Source organism: Argentina silus (assembly GCF_951799395.1).
Source record: "Argentina silus genome assembly, chromosome: 8".
NCBI classification, from domain to species: Eukaryota; Metazoa; Chordata; class Actinopteri; order Argentiniformes; family Argentinidae; genus Argentina; species Argentina silus.
Window position 1 is genome coordinate 15,452,021 of NC_139662.1, and position 18,748 is coordinate 15,470,768.

The 18,748-nt window shown below is 48.7% G+C and overlaps 2 protein-coding genes across 5 annotated transcripts in view; one reads left to right on the top strand and one right to left on the bottom strand.

Annotated features, from left to right (window-relative positions):
* The window catches only part of tns2a (tensin 2a), a 36,824-nt gene extending 25,368 nt beyond the window's left edge, over positions 1-11,456 (top strand). Inside the window, exons 12-26 of the mRNA XM_083674721.1 lie at positions 647-829; positions 1,279-2,362; positions 2,547-2,777; positions 2,943-3,178; positions 3,543-3,693; positions 3,957-4,905; positions 5,156-5,480; positions 5,992-6,123; positions 6,236-6,331; positions 6,547-6,624; positions 6,848-6,925; positions 7,027-7,195; positions 7,531-7,599; positions 8,099-8,128; positions 8,483-11,456. Coding sequence (XP_083530847.1) covers positions 647-829; positions 1,279-2,362; positions 2,547-2,777; positions 2,943-3,178; positions 3,543-3,693; positions 3,957-4,905; positions 5,156-5,480; positions 5,992-6,123; positions 6,236-6,331; positions 6,547-6,624; positions 6,848-6,925; positions 7,027-7,195; positions 7,531-7,599; positions 8,099-8,128; positions 8,483-8,624 — 3,953 coding nt within the window. The 3' untranslated portion in view covers positions 8,625-11,456. The remainder of the gene's footprint in view (positions 1-646; positions 830-1,278; positions 2,363-2,546; positions 2,778-2,942; positions 3,179-3,542; positions 3,694-3,956; positions 4,906-5,155; positions 5,481-5,991; positions 6,124-6,235; positions 6,332-6,546; positions 6,625-6,847; positions 6,926-7,026; positions 7,196-7,530; positions 7,600-8,098; positions 8,129-8,482) is intronic.
* A 645-nt stretch (positions 11,457-12,101) lies between these two features.
* LOC310808714 (transmembrane protein 106C-like) lies at positions 12,102-18,175 on the bottom strand. 4 transcript variants are annotated; one of them, XM_083675766.1, is made up of 8 exons: positions 18,045-18,175; positions 17,416-17,678; positions 16,986-17,049; positions 16,340-16,499; positions 15,883-16,023; positions 15,283-15,332; positions 15,063-15,116; positions 12,102-14,497 (listed from the first exon to the last, which is right to left on the bottom strand). In XM_083675766.1, the coding sequence occupies exons 2-8, from the start codon at positions 17,618-17,620 to the stop codon at positions 14,377-14,379; spliced, it is 795 nt and encodes a 264-aa protein (XP_083531892.1). In that variant the 5' UTR covers positions 17,621-17,678; positions 18,045-18,175; the 3' UTR covers positions 12,102-14,376. The 4 variants fall into 4 exon arrangements, with proteins under 4 accessions (XP_083531892.1, XP_083531894.1, XP_083531893.1 ...); XM_083675768.1 differs by having other exon boundaries at positions 17,416-17,666; positions 18,061-18,169; XM_083675767.1 differs by having other exon boundaries at positions 18,061-18,169.
* Positions 18,176-18,748: the final 573 nt, after the last annotated feature.

The following is an 18,748-nucleotide window of genomic DNA, read 5'->3' on the forward strand; positions in this document are numbered from 1 at the left end:
AGTGTTTACTGGAAAGCACAGAGGGAATATACAGTATGGAACACACACGCACACACATGCACACACACACACACACACACACACACAGAAATTGATCATTATTATCTTGTAAAGACCTGTGTATTGGTCTTTTATAACAACAATAGGCCCTATGGTATTATCTCTGAAGACCATTGTCTCACGTCACATGTCAGTTGAGGCTCTGAGCATTGCGTATGACCCCATCTGTTGTAAGACAATGCTCTGAAGATACAATCTGTTGTAGAGTTGGCTTACGTGCTGACTGTCTCTCCCCTCCTCTCCCCTCCTTCTATCCCCGCTCTCCCTTCCTTTCTTCTACTCCTCTCCACCGCTTCTCTCCTCTCCTCACATCTCCTCCTCTCCTCTCTTCTCTCCTCTCCTCTCCTCTGTTCTCTTCTCCACCTCCTCTCCCCTCTCCTTCCCTCCCTTCTCCTCTCCCTTCCCCTTCCCCTTCTCCCCTCCTCTCCTCCTGTCTTCTCCCTTACTCTCCTCTCACCCCCCCTCTCTCTTCCTATCTCTCCTCTCCTCCTCTCTTCCTCCCCTCCTCTACTCCCCTCCTCTCCTCTCCTCCCCTCCTCTCCTCTCCTCTCCACCCCTCTCCTCTCCTCTCCTCTCCTCCTCTCAGACGAGCGGTTCCCCTCTGATGCCACAGTGGAGTTTGTCTTCTCGTCCGGACCAGAGAAGATCAAAGGCAGAGAGTACCAGAGGAACGACCCGGCCGTTACCGTTGACTACAACACAGCCGACCCGGTGGTCCGTTGGGACTCGTACGAGAACTTTAACCAGCGGTACCAGGACAGCCTGGAAGGTAGCTAGTCCTCTACAACTTTAACCAGCCAGTAACTAGTCCTCTAGTTAGCCAGCCAGTAACTAGTCCTCTAGTTAACCAGCCAGTAACCAGTCCTCTAGTTAACCAGCCAGTAACTAGTCCTCTAGAACTTTAACCAGCCAGTAACTAGTTAACCTGCCAGAAAGTAGTCCTCTAATTAACCAGCCAGTAACTAGCCATCTATACATTTAACCAGCTAGTAGCTAGGTAACTAGAGATTTATCCAGCCAGTAACTAGGTAACTAGACAGACACATATACAGTATCTATCTCTGTCATATGTCATACAGACCACAGCTAGAAGTCATTGTCAGGGGAGGCTGGTGGAGGCAGAAATCTGAGTCATTGTAATGCATGGTATGGAATGAGGAATGGTATCAAACACACATGCTCTCTCTCTCTCTCTCTCTCCCTCTCTCTCTCTCTCAGACATCGCCCACACTAAAGGTCCGTTGGACGGCAGTCTGTATGCCCAGGTGAAGAAGCGCCGCGGCCCAGGCTCTGGTTCGCTGACCTCCTCCACCAATGGGAGCCCAGCTGGCACCGAGGAGAGAGCCAATCATCACCTCGCCCCCAGCTCTGACTCCGTCCACTCCGCCCACTCCTCGGCCCCACAGGAGCGCCAGGACGAGCCTGTCCGCCCCCCTCCCCCCACGAGGCAGGAGAGGGAGGAGCTTGATCGCCTACTGGGGGGCATCGAGGGGGGGCGGGGGGAGGGTCGTGATCGAGAGAGAGAGACGGCCATCCTGGACGACGGAGACTCCTCCCCCTCGGAGCGAGGGGGCACGCTGAGGCTGGGCCGCTCGTGTTCCTGCCGCGCCGGGTATCGTTCCCAGCGCTGCGCCGAGCCAGGCTGTGACCACACCCTCCTCATGCCCAACGGGTATTGCCTGGACCGGGCCGGCGGTACCAATGGACACCCCGGGGCCCCCCCCTCCTCGTCCTCCGCCGGCCCGGCCGTGCCCCCCTCCCACATGGACCTGTGCCAGCACTACAGCCCCCCCCACCCCCACCCCCATCAGGCCCTGCCCCCCCCCGACCTGGTCTGGGACCGTCAGCAAGGCCCGCCCCCCCCCCCTCATTACCTGCACCGCTCCTGCTCAGAGCCCCCCCCCCGCCACGCCATGTGCCCCTACCCCTCCCAGGACCTTGCCCCCCACTCCCACTCTCACTCCCACCCTCACACCCTCCCTCCCCAGGGTCGTCTGGTCTGCAGGGGGGAGGACTACGGACCATACCACCACCCCTCTTCGCACCCCCACCACCCCCACCACGCCAAGACCCCCACCCCCTCCTACCACGACATGCTGCTGCTGGACGGACTAGCGCCCCCTGGCTGCCCCTGCAGGGACTGCTGTATCAGGAGGGAGGACTCGGCCTATCACGGCCTGCGCCTGGAGCGGGGGGAGGGCTTCCACTGGGACAGAGAGGCGGAGCTACAGCATCGGGAGGTGGGGCTTAGGAGACCCAGGGAGGCGGAGTTACCCAGAGGGGCAGATCTACACTGGGAGAGGTGAAGCCACAATTGTCTATTCTATTCTATTCTTCTGTTAGATTCTATTCTATTCTATTCTTCTGTTAGATTCTATTCTATTCTTAGAATATTCTCTATTCCATTCTCTAAGTCATGCTAAAGAGATATTCTGGTATCTTGAAGAATTAAACACAATATTTGGGAACTATTTGGTACGACTAAGGCGGGGCAGAGAGATGTCGCTGCATTGGGAGAGGGACCGGGAGGCGGAGTTTCAGTGGGAGAGGGAGAGAGAGGCGGAGTATTGGCACCGCAGAGCCACCGTGTCATCCTACGGGGTCACCCAGGGTCACGACCTCCCGGCGTTCACCTTTGACCCCCTGCCATCTGGCCACCCTGCCTACCCAGAGCCCTCGCGCTCCCACGCCCACTCTCACCTGGACCTGAAATACAGGTGTGTGTGTGTGTGTGTGTGTGTGTGTGTGTGTGTGTGTGTGAGTGTCTATGCACATTGTAACAGCGAGTTATAACTCAGTGTTGTCAATTACAACAGTTTTTCAAAACCCGTAAGAATGCCTGATGTCCAAAACTAAACCCAACTATACCTCCCCTCCTCCAGCAGTAGCAGTAGTGGGTACCAGACCTCCCACCCCCCCGCCTGCCCCTGCTCCCCCTACCAGCCCTCCCCCTCCGAGAGCAGGGGCTACGCCTCTGGCTACCAGTCAGAGTCCACCTCCCCCCTGCCCCCCACCGCAGCCATGACCACAGCCCCCCCCTGTAGCCACAGTACTGGGCCCCCCCAGGACCCCCACCACCCCCACCACCATCAACAGTATCCCACAGACAACCAGACTGGTGAGTTGAATCCACTTTATCAATGTAATTTGTATATAATCAATGTATTTATCATTTTCGAATTATTCAGTCTCTTAGGTGTAGGCAGAATGTGTTCCTTTTCAGCATGTTTGATCTTTGATCAACTTAAACCTATAGAGGAAATGATGGCTACTCTTAATGGAATATTGATGATGATTACGAATTTAATTCATAAGGGTCCTTCAATACATCCAAGGACACTATGCATGATAAGGTACATACAAAGCACACTTTCACTGAAAAGAAAATTGTTTTCATGTAATTTCTCTCTTCTTCTCCCTCTCTCACTCCCTCCCTATCTTCCTCTTCCTTCCCTCCCTCTCCGATGGCCTACGGGGGTCAGGTGACAGTGTGGGCTGGCGGGACCACATTTCCCAGGGTTCCTTTAAGCGTATGCACAGAGATACCCATCATGCACCGTGCTCCACGCCCTCTGACCTCTCGGGCCCGCCCACCCCCGTTCACACCAGTAGCCCACTGCGCACCCAGGAGAGGTATCTATCTATCTATCTATCTGTCTGTCTGTCTGTCTATCTGTCTATCGATCTATCGATCTATCGATCTATCTATTATCTATATGTCTGTCTATCAACAGTATCTATCTATCTGTCTGTCTGTCTGTCTGTCTGTCTGTCTGTCTGTCTATTTACAGTATCTATCTGTCTGTCTATCAACAATATCTATCTATCTATCAATCCTCTTCTCTGTCTAAAGATGGAAAATGGCCTCCTCTTTCACACCCCTGTCTGTGTTCCAGTCCCAGTCTAGGTGACGTCCGCTCCACTGACATCAACAATGACTATGACCCCACCCCGACCCAGTATCATGTTGGATCTGGCCAGAGGGGTCAGGACAGGCCATACCATGATAGTGTTGACTCGGAGGTCCAGGAGAGCCACCAACACACGGCTACACACCCCGCGCCCACACACACACCTTCACCCACCCGAACCATCAGTCTCTGTACTACACCCACACACCCATCCTCACCTACACACCCATCTTCACTTACACACACACCCTCACCCACACACACACACACAGTCTCACCTGTCCAGCCCCACGATCAGAGCACCACACCCACCCCCCCGACCCTGACCGCACCCAGCACGTCCACCAGCCACTGTCAAACCCCCACTACCCCCATCACCACCCCCACCCTGACCCCCACCCAGACAGCCCAACCTGACCAAGGCCGCCCCCCCGGACCCCCAGGCCCCCAGACCCCCCAGTCTACAGAGACAGGCACCCTGTCTCCCGTTGTAGCCCAGCCCCCGTCCCCCTACCCTCACCCCAACCCTCTAAACACCAGCCCCCACTGCCACCCCCACCCCCACCCTGCCCCTAGCTCCCCAGCCCCCAGCCCAGCCCAGGGGCAGCTCAACGGAGCCTCCCCCCCCCGAGAGCTCACTCCCGAGGTCCCTAAACCCACCTCTTCGGCCCCCACCTCAGCCCCCTCCTCTCCCCAGCCCCCCATGGTTAGCCTGGAGGGCTCCCCCTCCACGGACCCCCCCGTGCCTGGCTTCGCTACCCTGGGACGGAGGCTGATGCTGGGCTCGGAGCACCCAGGACCCCTGCACCACTACCAGGGTATGGAGAGCAGCAGCAGTGGGCATGACAAGCCTTGCTGCCTTCCCCCAGAGGGACACTCCTCCACCCCCACCTTCCCTACCTCCACAGGCTGCTACCCCCCATCGGCCCCCCAGGTCTGTTTGGGTCATCTCTTATACTGGTTTTTGTTTACCATTACTAGCTACTATTGTAAAGCATTGTTGGGTTCTAGAAAAGCACTATTTAAATTAATAGCATTAATCAATTAATAATATTCATAGATTCAATGTATTTTCTATTATTACTTTTCCTTAATGTATTTATTGATTTCTTGATTAATTCCTTCCTTCCTTCCTTCCTTCCTTCCTTCCTTCCTTCTTTCATCCATCAATCCATCCATCCCAGGTCCAGTACTCTGGGTACACGTCCGTCACCGTCCCCCAGCCCCAGCCCCCCCTCCCAGAGAAACGTCGCCACCCTTCCCAGCCAGGGTCCCCTAACGGGGGTGGAGGGGTGGGGGGGGGCACCCTGAGGTCTCCCACGGGGCATGTGCTCCCCCCAGCCCAGCACCATGTCACCTTCAGCCCCACGGTGGGGGAGATAGCGCCATCTGCTGGCCAAAGTGAGGCAGCGCAGCCTCAGGACGTGGAGACGGTGGGGAGGGTCAGTGTGAAGTTTGTTCAAGACAGCTCTCGCTTCTGGTACAAGCCTGGTATCTCCAGGGACCAAGGTAAGTCAAATACACTAATACTATAATAATAATAATAATAATAATAATAATAATAATAATAATGCATTTATTTTGTATAGAGCTTTTCTCAGTACTCAAAGACACTTCATTCCATGGAGAGAACAATAATAAATAGATATATACAAAGTAAAACAAAAGCACAGTCAGTAAAAACAACAATAAAAATAGTTAAAGATTAAAAGCAAGTTTAAAAATATGGGTTTTGAGGGATTGTTTGAAGGGGGATACTATACTATCATAGTCTGGTTTCTATAGTCTGCACTAACTATAGATTTAGGGCCTGTTCCCCAGACCTAGATTAAGACAAGTCCTAGAGTCCTATACTAGAGGGTCTCCATTGAGAGTGTGGTGTAGTTTAGGACTACAATTTGGCTTAATCTATGTCTGGGAATACTGCCCAGAATCATCTGGAAACCAGACTTATGATAATATAATATGTATAATCTAAGTGAAATATGAGTTGTAATATCTCATGTGTGTTGGCCCGTAGCAATCGCAGCCCTGAAGGAGAGAGAGCCAGGGGCGTTTGTGATCAGAGACAGCAACTCCTTCCATGGGGCCTACGGCCTGGCCCTGAAGGTTGCCACGCCTCCCCCCAACGCCAACAACCACAGCAGCAAAGGTATGACCGACCCAGGCCCAGCCTTGGGTCTTCTGTTCCATCCAGCCATTTTAGACACTGACAGCCAACTCTCTCTCTCTCCACTCTCTCTCTCTCTCACACACACACACAGTGGCCGACCCATTGGAGCAGCTAGTGAGACACTTCCTGATTGAGACGGGTCCTCGCGGGGTGAAGATCAAAGGATGTCAGAACGAGCCTCATTTTGGTGAGAGTCACTTGAACACTAAGAATAATATACTCTCAGGTAGTAGATGATAGCTGTATTATCATTTAGTCATTGAAAACTATTGACTAAAAACTTCATTGTCTGTCTGTCTATCTCTGTCTGTCTCTGTCTGTCTGCCTGCCTGTCTGTCTGTCTGTCTGTCTGTCTATCTGTCTGTCTGTCTGCCTGCCTGCCTGTCTGTCTGTTTTCTATAGGGAGTCTGTCTGCATTGGTGTACCAGCACTCCATCACCCCCATCTCCCTCCCCTGCACTCTGAGGATCCCAGAGAAAGGTGTGTATTCTCAACGTTGTCTTCCCTACTGGCCTGTAGAAGATATCTCAATCAGGGGAGGCTGGTGGAGGTAGAGATTGGAGGATGGGCTCATTCCTCATTCCATTCCATGCATTACAATGAGCCCGCCCTCCGATTTCTACCTCCACCAATCTCCACTGGTGTACAACACATAAAGATATCCATTCATCTGCCATAACCATGTCTGCCATCTCTGTCTCAGACCCTCTAGGGGAGGCTCCTGAGGTGCAGCCAGTTAGTAACATGAGCACTGCTGCTGACCTGCTCAAACAAGGAGCAGGTGAGTACTCTATCTCAGTCCTTTACCTATCCTCTCTCTGTTTTGATTGGTCAGTTTGTTTCCTTGTTTGTTCTGATTGGTCGTTGCCCTCCTCCCCCCAGCCTGTAACGTCCTCTACCTGAACTCCGTGGAGACGGAGTCTCTGACCGGCCCCCAGGCCATCGCCAAGGCAACGGGCGCCACGGTTGGGCGGAGCCCCCGTCCTGCAGCTACAGTGGTGCACTTCAAGGTGTCCTCCCAGGGTATCACGCTGACCGACAGCCAGCGCAGGTAACACAGCTGTGTGTGTGTGTGTGTGTGTGTGTGTGTGTGTGTGTGTGTGTGTGTGTATGTGTGTGTGTGTGCCTGCACATGTGTGTGTGTGTGTCTATACGTGTGTGTGTGTCTGTGTGTGCGTGTGTGTGTGTGTGTGTGTGTGTGTTTGTGCATGTGCGTGTGTATGCGTGCATGTGTGTGTGTGTGTGTGCATGCGCGCGTGTGTGTACGTGCGTGTGTGTGTGTGTGTGTGTGCCTGCGTGCACGTGTACGGGCCTGCATGCCTGCATGCATGTATGTGTGTGCGTGTGTGTGTCTGTACCCACCTCCAACACTCTCTTTCTCCCCAGGGTGTTCTTCAGGAGACACTACCCCGTCAACAGCGTGACCTTCAGCAGTCTGGACCCCCAGGACCGGAGGTCTGCACCACCATACCAATACTATCTCTATGATTCATACCAATACTATCTCTATGATTCATATCAATACTATCTCTATGATTCATATCAATACTATCTCTATGCACCATCATATCAATACTACTTCATATCAAAACTATATCTCTATGGGCTGCTTCATCTCTATGCTACTGCATCATTCATAATTCTCCACCCTCACTGGGTATCATAAACTATATGAGCTTCATCTAAACCCAGAGGTTATTTATCATCATTGTCATCATCATTATCGTTATCATCATCATATTTCAGTCATTCTTTGCTGCGAGAGCCTGCGCATGGGTGTGTGTGTGTGTGTGTGTGTGTGTGTGCGTGCCTCCGTGCGTGTATGTGTGTGAGTGTGAGAGAGGCTGTAGGCTGTGGCTGTGAGTGCAGGTGTAGCTACCTGTGCTTGTTTGAAACGCTTCATCTGTGTGTCTGTGTGTGTCTGTCTCTCTGCTCTGTCTCTCTCTGCATGTAGGTGGACTAACTCAGACAGCACCACATCAAAGTAAGTGCTCAATGTGTGTGTGTGTGTGTGTGTGTGTGTGTGTGTGTGTAGTTGTGGTGTGTGAGTCTTGACATGTTATTATATTCCCTGCTTGGCATCATATTGCTTGTCTGCCTTGGCTACGTCATCCTAATAAATATCTGTTGATCATCCATCATTTAACAATCATGTCACTTATATTTTCTCACAAATGTGTTTCACAAGAAGAAACCTCTGTGTAGGTGTATCATTCTGCCCCTAACATCTCTTTCCTCTCCCCCTCCTCTTCCTCTCTCACCCTCCTCTTCTCTCCCTTCCTCTTCTTCATCTACCCCTTCCTCTTCCTCCTCTCCCCCCTCGCTCCTCCACCCCCAGGGTGTTTGGTTTCGTAGCCAAGAAGCCAGGCAGCATGGCGGAGAACGTGTGTCACCTGTTCGCTGAGCTGGACCCCGAGCAGCCTGCCTCCGCCATCGTCAACTTCATCAACAAGGTCATGCTGGGGCCGCAGCGCCGATAGATGTCCCAAATCAACCCATAGCTCCTATACCTTAGTTCCTAGCCCCTATACCCTAGTTCCTAGCTCCTATACCCTAGTTCCTATCTCCTATACCCTAGTTCCAAGCCCGTACTCTCTATACCCTGGCCCCTAAACCGTAGCTCCTACACCCTAGTTCCTAGCCAGTATTTCCTAGCCCCTAGCTACTACACCCTAGCTCCTACACCCTACCCCCCTACCCCATAGCTCCTATACCCTGGCCCCTTGCCCCTACACCCTAGCTCCTTTCTCCTACACCCTAGTTCCTACCCCCTACACCCTGGCCCCTAGCTCCTACACCCTAGCTCCTAGCTCCAATACTCTAGTTCCTAGCCCGTACTCCCTAACACTTAACCCTTAGGCTCTTGTATTGACCTGAGAGGCTTGGATAGAGGTCAGCAATGTAGCAGAAATTCCACCTGGTCTATCTGTCAGCATGATCAAGCTATGGTCATTGCTTAGACCTGTCAGTTCTTCTCAGATCTGTAGAAGTGCTTAGTGCGTGGCAGTGGAGGCTGGTGCAGGTAGAAATCAGAGGACAGACTCATTGTAATGCGGGGAATGGAATGAGGAATGGTATTACAATGAGCTTGTCCTCTGATTTCTACCTCCACCAGCCTCCCCTGAGGCGTAGGGCCTTGAGAGTAGTTGCGAGAGTCTGATTTGGGATTCAGGGAGAGAACACAAAGGACCAAACCAAGGATGTCCCCGGCCAGAGCCTGAACACCACCAAACCAAACCAGAACCAAGGATGTCCCCAGCCAGAACCTGAACACCACCAAACCAAACCAGAACCAAGGATGTCCCCGGCCAGAACCTGAACACCACCAAACCAAACCAGAACCAAGGATGTCCCCAGCCAGAACCTGAACACCACCAAACCAAACCAGAACCAAGGATGTCCCCGGCCAGAACCTGAACACCACCAAACCAAACCAGAACCAAGGACACTCAGCCACAGTGTTATAACTCCCAGTGAGAGAGGAAGCTCCAGAAACACAGTCACAGATTCACTTCTCCCAGATCCAGTTTATTCAACCTTCCATACTACATGCTACATGCTACATGCTACATGCAGGGGCCTTGTCCTTCTTGTATACACTCTGTTCTGCTAGAGCCACGGACACCTTCTCGGTGGTCATGACAACTGACACAGTAAGTGTGAAGTGTGTTGAAACACACGTGTTCATATTGTAAAATGCCTCTGTCTGTATTTGAACGATGTTATTCACAAGCATAATGCTCCAGAGAAACCAAACCACCAGCTGTCGCCTCTTTTCAAATACGTTTAACGTTTTGGAGTTAAAATGCTCCACATTTTAGAATTACATGATTTTTTTGTAATAATGTTTATATTTTAGACATGTAAAATGCCTTATTTCATGTTTGCCTTACAGTTATACCAAAGCCTTGATGTGAGTCACTTATGTAAGACGTTTCAGGTATGCAGTAAGCCTCTTACCAAAGCTAGTCAGTTACATTGAACCTGGCCTTAGCCCTTAAATGTGTGTTATACAGGTTTCCACTGCTCTTTGGCAATCATATTTATGAGTCGAACTAAAGATTGATGATGTAATGCAGGGGACGTTGGTGGAGGCAGAAATCGGAGGACGGGCTCATTGTGTAGTGTTAGGGTATAAAGCAGTAGAGGGTAAACGTAAATGTTGATGGTTGTGCAGTGTGTGGGTCTGTGAGAGGTAGATGTGTGTGAGGGAGAGTGTGTGTTGGTTTAGAGGGTACTGTGTGTGGGGGGGGGGGGGGGGGGGGAGTGTACACGTGTGTGTGTGTGTGTGTGTGTGCGTGCGTGTGTGCATGTGTGTGCGTGCGTGTACGTGCGTGTAGGTGACAGGGGCACAGATATACAGTAGGAGGCACCAGTTCTAGCAGATGGGTATGGTAATGTTTTATTCACATGTAAGTTCTTAGGAATTGTGCGTTATTAGATGGAAACGCTAGCAGTAACCAAGGAAGGAACTAAATAATGATGTCAAACCCCTTATCCTCTCTCCAATGTATGTCCCACACCATGCCATTTTCTGTCAAGCTATACAGTACTATAGCAGGGGAGGCTGGTGGAGGTAGAAATCGGACGACGGCCTCATTGTAATGAATGAAACAGAATCAGGAATGGTATCAAACACGCATGCCACCAGCCTCCCCTGTACGACAGCATAGCACACTGGTATACTTTGCCAAACTTCACAATAGTTCACTGGATCACACAAAACAAAGTTTTCGTCAACACACCTTTGTCCTTCCAAGTTACTAGTTTTGTACTTTTAAGCACCTGGACCAAAATGACAGGTGTGTGAACAAGAACTACCAGAAGAGCTATGCTGTACTACACACATGAATGATATCGCTGCAAATTGTCATTCTGTTCTGTCACATATTTAAATATGGATCAATATCTAAACTCTGGGGCAAATACTACTGTCCCTATTAAAATGTATAATCATTGATAATTGTATTCAAAACATTAAAAACATGAGGATTAGGTTCCTGCCAGTGTGTTAACAGTGTAGATAGTTAAAACACACACACACACACAGCGGCCAAAGGTCCAACACATAGTCCTTAGTGTGCGGGTCTTGCTGTACCTACCTAACCAAAGACAAAGCACTACTTCTGTATTAATTAGCTTTCATCAGTCATATCGTCATATTTGTGTACTTTTGCTTCAAGTATTTGTATTATCAGTTGTGTGTTTTTTTTTTGCATTGTTTTCATACGACAGAAAGACACTACTTTGTATGACAGCGGTAATATATTGTGGCCTGTTTTCTTATATTGATCTTTATATGTAGTAATATATTTTCTCACATGCAGCTAGGAAAGTGTATGAGACATAAAAGGAAAACATTTGTAAGAAAAAAAAAAAAAGGAATGTCATATGCTGTTTTTTAAATGAAAGCTTTGTATGCACAAATGAAGAATATAATTAAAACTGAAAAGTTGTGGTACCAAATGTCTAGAACTAAGTCTGTTTATTGGGTTCAAAAGGTTACCATAATAACTGGAGATCAGTCTGGAATCACACAGAATTTCCATTTCACTTCCTGTCATACTTTCACTTCTTCTCATAGTGTACATGCAGTGGGGTAAACACAGTGACATGGGAGTGAAAGTGTGACAGGAAGTGAAAATTCTGTTTCTGATCTCCAATCTAACTGAAATTCCAGACTGATCTCCAGTCTAACTGAAAATATCTCACATAGAATAAGTGTAAGGTAAGTCAATTCAATACAAATAACTAGGTTTTAAGTTAGATATTTAGAGTTGTCAAAAGTTGAAAAAGAGAGGCAATTCAATTGAGCACAATACCTCAAAATCTGACCTATGCACTGACAGGGTTTTTCAGCACACTCAGTTTTGACTCCTGCTACAGTAGCTTTGTTGGAGTACTGTACTTCAATCAGCATAGACTACACTCACAAAATAAAAACACACACAATGGAGTTAAATTATACAACTTTATTAGTTGACCATTCCCTTTACTTCAGAACTCAGCATGAAAAAAAAAATATGTTACTTTCTTCATAAACAAATCATATCTAATAAAAGCTTGATTCAAATCACTGCCCTTTTTTTAAAACATTATCTCAGACAATTACTCGAGATTGGTTTACCCTTCACCAGCCTCTCACTGCCCAAGAATGAAATACATTCATAGAATTCCAATTCTAAATTCCGTCAGAAGAATTCTAATTCTATGAATACAGCAACACTGTTCAGACCCAATCCCAAAGATCTAATCTATCAAGCAAAATAAAACCGACCATCATCAAGCTTATTTGGAAATACTTGGTATGGCTGGTCTCAGATCAGTGTATGCTTCAGCCGACTCCTCTTCCTACCGTGCCAAGATAGAAGAGTTGTCTGAAGCACAAACTGATCTGGGACCAGAATGAGAACCAGCATTGTTCCACATCACAACACTCTCTCAAGTCATTTTGTGTCTTAAATAAGCCAATGTCAATTTCTAACAATCCACAAAGAACAGCTGTGCTTCAGGAATGTGACCACCAACATAAAAAATGCCCAACTTATCAGTGGGGTTAGTTTCTTCAAAGCTTGGCATAACATAGCATCAACATCATCTTTCTTCCATACAGTAGATTAGCATAGCTTAGCACCAACATCATCTTTCTTCCATACAGTAGCTTACTATGAACTTTAGATCGTCTTAGTGCCACAAAGCTTTGAGGACACTACCTCCAGGACAGAGGGATCATGACCTCCAGGACAGGGGGGTCATGACCTCCACAGTAGGTGATGCTGAGATGACATTGTGGATATGCTTAAGCATATTAAATGACATCCCCATTAAGGCATCCCCACTAGGCTTAACCTGTGTCTGAGAAACAGCCATTATGGGCTGCTTACCTGGACAAAGATTAAGCATAGTCCTGGACTAATAATAATTCCCAATCGAGTCTCCCTTGTATGAGTGACTCAAGTCAGGGACAAGGCTTAACCTGTGTCCAATAAAACAACCCCAACGAGTTCAATTCAAGAAACGACAAATACTAGGTAAAGCACTAGGTGTAAACGAGGGGGTGTAACAAATGGAGTGTGTAACTTGGTAAATGTGTAGTAGGTGTGCACACAGGTGTGTGCCTGTCAGTAACTACCCCTTCTCACAGAGGCGTCCAGAAAGCCCAGACTGCCCAGAGATAAATAAACACAGAGCAAAAACATATTTGTAACAATGTGTACCATTCTTAAGGTGCAGCAAACATCCCTTCTCTAATCTTGTTAAGCCCCAGGTATAAATAGTAACGCAGGTAGTTTAGTTTAGTTTCTCTCCCTAGGAGCAGTCAAATCGTTCTATACAGTGTTACTATGGTTACTCTACAAATGACACATTACCCTAAAGGATGCTTTCTATGGGTTGGCTTCCCGGACACAGATTAAGCCTTTTCCAAGATGAGAACATTGAGTTTCTATTGAAAGTGTGATTTAAACTAGTATTTCGCTTAATCTGTGTCTGAGAAACCGCCCTGAAATGTGACCAACCCAAAGACACGGTTAGAACAGCAGCAGACAGTCAGAGTTCAGTAGTAACAACACATGGAGACTCTGTCCCTAGAGCATACCAACTGTCTCCTTGAACCAAAGTTCAGTAGGCTGGAGAACAGTTCAGCCCTGAATTAGCCACTTGCTAAATGCTAACCAAATATCATATAATTTACTGAAATGGTGGTGGTGTTTTTTTTTCTCCCATATGTTCATGAAATCAAAAGAAGAAGAATGTTCATGAAATCAAAAACAAAAGCTGAAATAATTTCCAGCCCTCTCTCCCTCTCCCATTCTGGTTGACATGGCTTCCTCCGTCTGGTTAAGCATCAATGGTTCTTGTGCTTTGTAGGACTGTGCCATTCATGAGGGGGGTGGGGGGTGAAAGGTGTCTCTGTTGTCCTCAGCCGGACTGTTCCACTCACGGGGGAGGGGGAGGGGGGGGTGATGGTGGTAACGATGGGAAGGGGTTAGTGGCACAGTCGGAGGGGGGGCTAGTGAGTTGGCACCACAAACACATAACAGTGTGGTGCAGTTATGTGTGTGTGTGTGTGTGTGTGTGTGTGTGTGTGTGTGTGTGAGGGGTTAAGGGGGTCAGTGCCAGAGTTATAGCGGTGGCCGGTTAGCGCTGGAGTTGGCACCACAGTTGATGCAGAGGTGTGTGTGTGTGTGTGTGTGTGTTGTTGTGGGGTTTTTTTGGGGGGGGGGAGGGGGGTTAGTGCCACAGTCGTTGGGGGCGCTGGTGAACAGTGGTGTTGGAACCACAGTCGATGTAGCGGTACGCTTCTAGAGTGTTCTGAGCAGTCCGCACCATATACGAGGTTTTTACTGACGTCCTGCCAACACAACACACCAGTCAGACAGGAGAACTGAGCTACATAGAGAAACATAAGAAAATGGAAATGAGAGATACGATGAGAGTGAGAAGATGAGCTGAGTGGGAGAAGATGAGATGAGAGGGAGAAGGGGAGATGAGATGGAGATGAGATGGGGTGATGAGATGAGAGGGAGAAGGGGAGATGAGATGAGAGGGAGATGAGATGGAGAAGATGAGATGAGAGGGAGATGGGGAGATGAGATGAGAGAGATGGGGTGATGAGATGAGAGGGAGATGGGGAGATGAGATGGAGAAGATGAGATGAGATGGAGAAGATGGGGTGAGAGGGAGATGGGGAGATGAGATGGAGAAGATGAGAGGGAGATGGGGAGATGAGAGGGAGAAGAGATGAGATAAGAGGGAGAAGGGGAGATGGGGAGATGAAACGAGAAGGAGAAGGGGAGATGGGGAGATGAGAGGGAGATGGGGAGATGAAACGAGAAGGAGAAGGGGAGATGAAACGAGAAGGAGAAGGGGAGATGAGAAGAGAGAGGTACTGTGCATTAGGAGGTAGGAGTACTTACTGCATGAACACCACAATGTTGTGAACCTTGATGCTGGCCATGGTGCAGAAGGCACTGGAGATCAACAGATAAACACAGGTTAGGAATGAAACTAACAACGATACAGCCAAATAGTGTTGTGTGGGCTTCAGCCATTTGGTTGCCCTTAATCTAACTCTTTCCCTCATGAAACAAGCTCCTCAGGTTCAGTAACTATAGATCATTGGTGTGTTCAACTTACTACACATAGGAAGCACTGCCACTGATCTCCACGCTGACCGTGAAGTTCACCTGGAGTCAGGAGGAGGAACAAGACCATGAGACACCAAACACATCTACATCACATCTAGGAGGTAGGGGCTATGGGCTAGGGTGTAGGGGCTAGAATACAGGCGGTAGGAGGTAGGAGCTGGGGTGTAGGGGCTAGGATGTAGGGGGTAGGAGCTAGGGGCAAGGGTGTTGGAGCTAGGAGCTAGGGTCTAGGAGGTAGGGGCATGGGTGTAGGGGCTAGGGGCTAGAGGCAAGGAGGTAGGGGCAAGGGGCTAGGAGGTCAAGTGTAGGGCTAGGGTTTAGAGGCTAGGGTGTAGGGGCTAGGAGGTAGGGTATAGTATGTAGGGTCTAGGGAGTAGTGTCTAGTGTGTATGGTCTAGGGAGAAGGGCTAGGGAGAAGGGTGTAGTGTGTAGGGTCTAGGGAGTGGGGTCTAGGGAGTGGGGTCTAGGGAGTGGGGTCTAGGGAGTGGGGTCTAGGGTCTAGGGAGTAGAGTCTAGGGAGTAGGGTCTAGGGAGTGGAGTCTAGGGAGAAGGCTCTAGGGTGTAGGGTCTAGGGAGTAGTGTGTAGTACCTGTCTCTGGCTTAGGGGCTGAATAGTGATGACGTTGTCTAGTTGTTGTGTTCCTATCACCGTCTTCATGTAGAGGACCTGACAGCTGACACTCTCCACCAGCACCGTGAAGAAGTTGGAGTTACTGAAGTTCAGAGAGCTCTGAGAGAGGGAAGGAAAGGGGGGAGGGAAAGAGGGAGGGGGAGGGAGAGAAGGACCACAAAAGTAGATATAGAATTCAATAGAACACAACAGAATTCTAATTCTATGACACACATCATCAAGCCAGGTAGCTTCACACAGCTGGGGGCCCCGAGGCCGACTCCAACCATATTGCGAGGCCTCTGATATTTTCTTTACACACTGTCCCTTCCAGCACTGTCACAGTGACTATGGAGGATGCATAACCAGGCCAGGCCAGCCCGGTACAGCTCAGCTCAGCTCAGCAGTGTGATCACGGTATAACTGCCAGACTAACCGTCATGTTCATCAGGACCCTCATGTTGGGGTGGTCGAACTGCACCGTCACTGAGCGTATCCCATCATCCTCCACCACCACGGAGCGAGGGAACAGAAAGAAGGCGACCAGCGAGGATGCCAGGAGGCACAGCACCGCCGACAGAACCACATACAGCTTCCTGTCAAATGATGCAACTTTCTTTTAGACTTTGACAGTCAATTAACCAATGGTAATCAATCGATCTCTGTAGCACAGGATCAAAAGGTCACGTTAAGCATTCTAATGTCCACACTAGCATAGCACTTAGACACCCTTGTCAATAGCTTGCTTCATTCCTTGTCGTATGCTAGTGAGGCATTAGGAATGGACAAACACAGTTGCATAAAGGAACATCAATGTGATTTATCCAGTTACACAATAGTTAGGTAAGAGAGAAGCAGTGACTGAAGCAGTAACTGCAGGACAAGCCTGCTGAATCTAAATAGTTATCTCAGTTTCCTCTAGTGCGTTTGATGAAGCTTGTTGCTATGACAAGCTTAATCAAACGTCCCCACAGTGCAACCCTGATCAACCGGTGCACTGGGCGAGCTAAATCAAGTAGAAGGAAGTATTATAAAGCTAACAATAACAGACCTACTGGGAACCAGATATGCTGAGGACTTACGTTCTCTGAGGCTGGAGCCTCTGGTCACTGTAGGGGATCAACGCTACCAGTTCATTGACCTGCTCTGTAATGACAACAACCAGAGAGGGATGACAAGTAATATAATAATAATAATATATGCCATTTAGCTGATGCTTTTATCCAAAGCAACATTTTTTCCAGGGGGAAACAAACCCACAACCTAAGTGTTGTTAGCACCGTGCTCTACCAACTGAGCCACAGAGGACCACAAGTCAGACTGTCAAACTATCTGTTCATTCCTTACAGGTGACAGTAAGTAGTGAAGTAATAAGATCAATAATACTAATATTAGCCTATCATCAGACAATATATTACATATCTTCATTAAGCAATACATTATTTTTAATATATGTGTCACTGTTAACCACCCTACATCAGTTATATGATCAGTAGGCGACAGGTGTCTCACCTGACGGGATGCGGCCGGTGCCCTGGCATGTAGGACAGGTAATGCTGTCCCTGCCGGTAAACTCCACATAGGGGAACTGAGCGATGTCCTCCCGGCGGTCCAGTCCGTCCAGCGAGTCGTCGTCATCGTCCTGGTCAGCCTTCGAAGCCCCGCTTTCCGGAACAAGTAGGAGGGTGCTGTCGGTGCGGGACCAGTGAGTGCCCATGGATGAGCTGGCTGGCTGGCTGGCGGGGATCAAGCCAGCCTCTGTCCTAAGTACAACTCTAAGTCACGGATTGAAACACTTTACTCATGCAGAACAGGACTTGGACACTGTCAGAACACAATCAAATGGTATTCTCTCGGACCTTAATTAGGACCTCAGTGTTGTTGTGTTGGCTGTTTTGTGAATTCACAATGGCTAGCAAAAACTTACAACAACAATAACAACACAAGTTGCTAGTTGATTCAAGCATACACCTAATCACGCTCCATATGACTGAGCTCGACACCAAGCTAATCACTTTAAACTGCTGACTTGGCCGTCGTTGTGGTAGCTCTACTAGCTAGCTAGCTACCGTTATGAACATTATGTTCATTCTCAGCTGGCCAGGTCAGCATCGCCTCTTGGGACATAAAAGCTACCTTACCTGTATAGCTAGATACCTTTATGAATGTGTCGCGGTTGATGATAACGACTGATAATTGTATCAGGTCATCAATCGTATTGTTTGAGTTGCTGTCAGTCACGTTGCAGTTCACGTTCTTCTTGTTGTTGCTGTTTCTTCTCCTTCTACTTATTTTGCTGAGCAAAATGGCCAAACGTCAAATACGCTCGCTACTGCCACCTTCAGACGTGAGAACAGAAAAGGGCAAAAAAACCATTGCCCTTAATAACCATTGTGTGGAAAAAAGGAACTGATAACAGAAACAAGTTTTAGAAGATGTCAAAGGCGTGGTTTCGACTGCGGCCACAAGCACTTTTCCTGTCAGCATGTCTCTTCAGTCGCTAACTGATTTAATACATGGGGTAGAGGGACGGGGACACAGGTGCTTCAGGCGCGGTCCGGATCTACCGAGGAAATCAATTACAGGGATCAGAGAGGTCCACGCAGAGTATCAGCTGTATCGGGTATGTATGTGCGCTGATAAATTCGTCATGATTGATTGATTGATTGATTATTCACTACATTAAAATGTTTCTAATTTCTGGTCATGTCACTGTACTGCCAGCGTTGCGCATTTGAATTCCAGCAGTGCACTGACACACCTGATCAACATACTGAAATGATCATCAATTGGTTGGTTGAATTAGGTTTGTTAGTAAAATGTGGGATAGGAGTTGAGAAACACA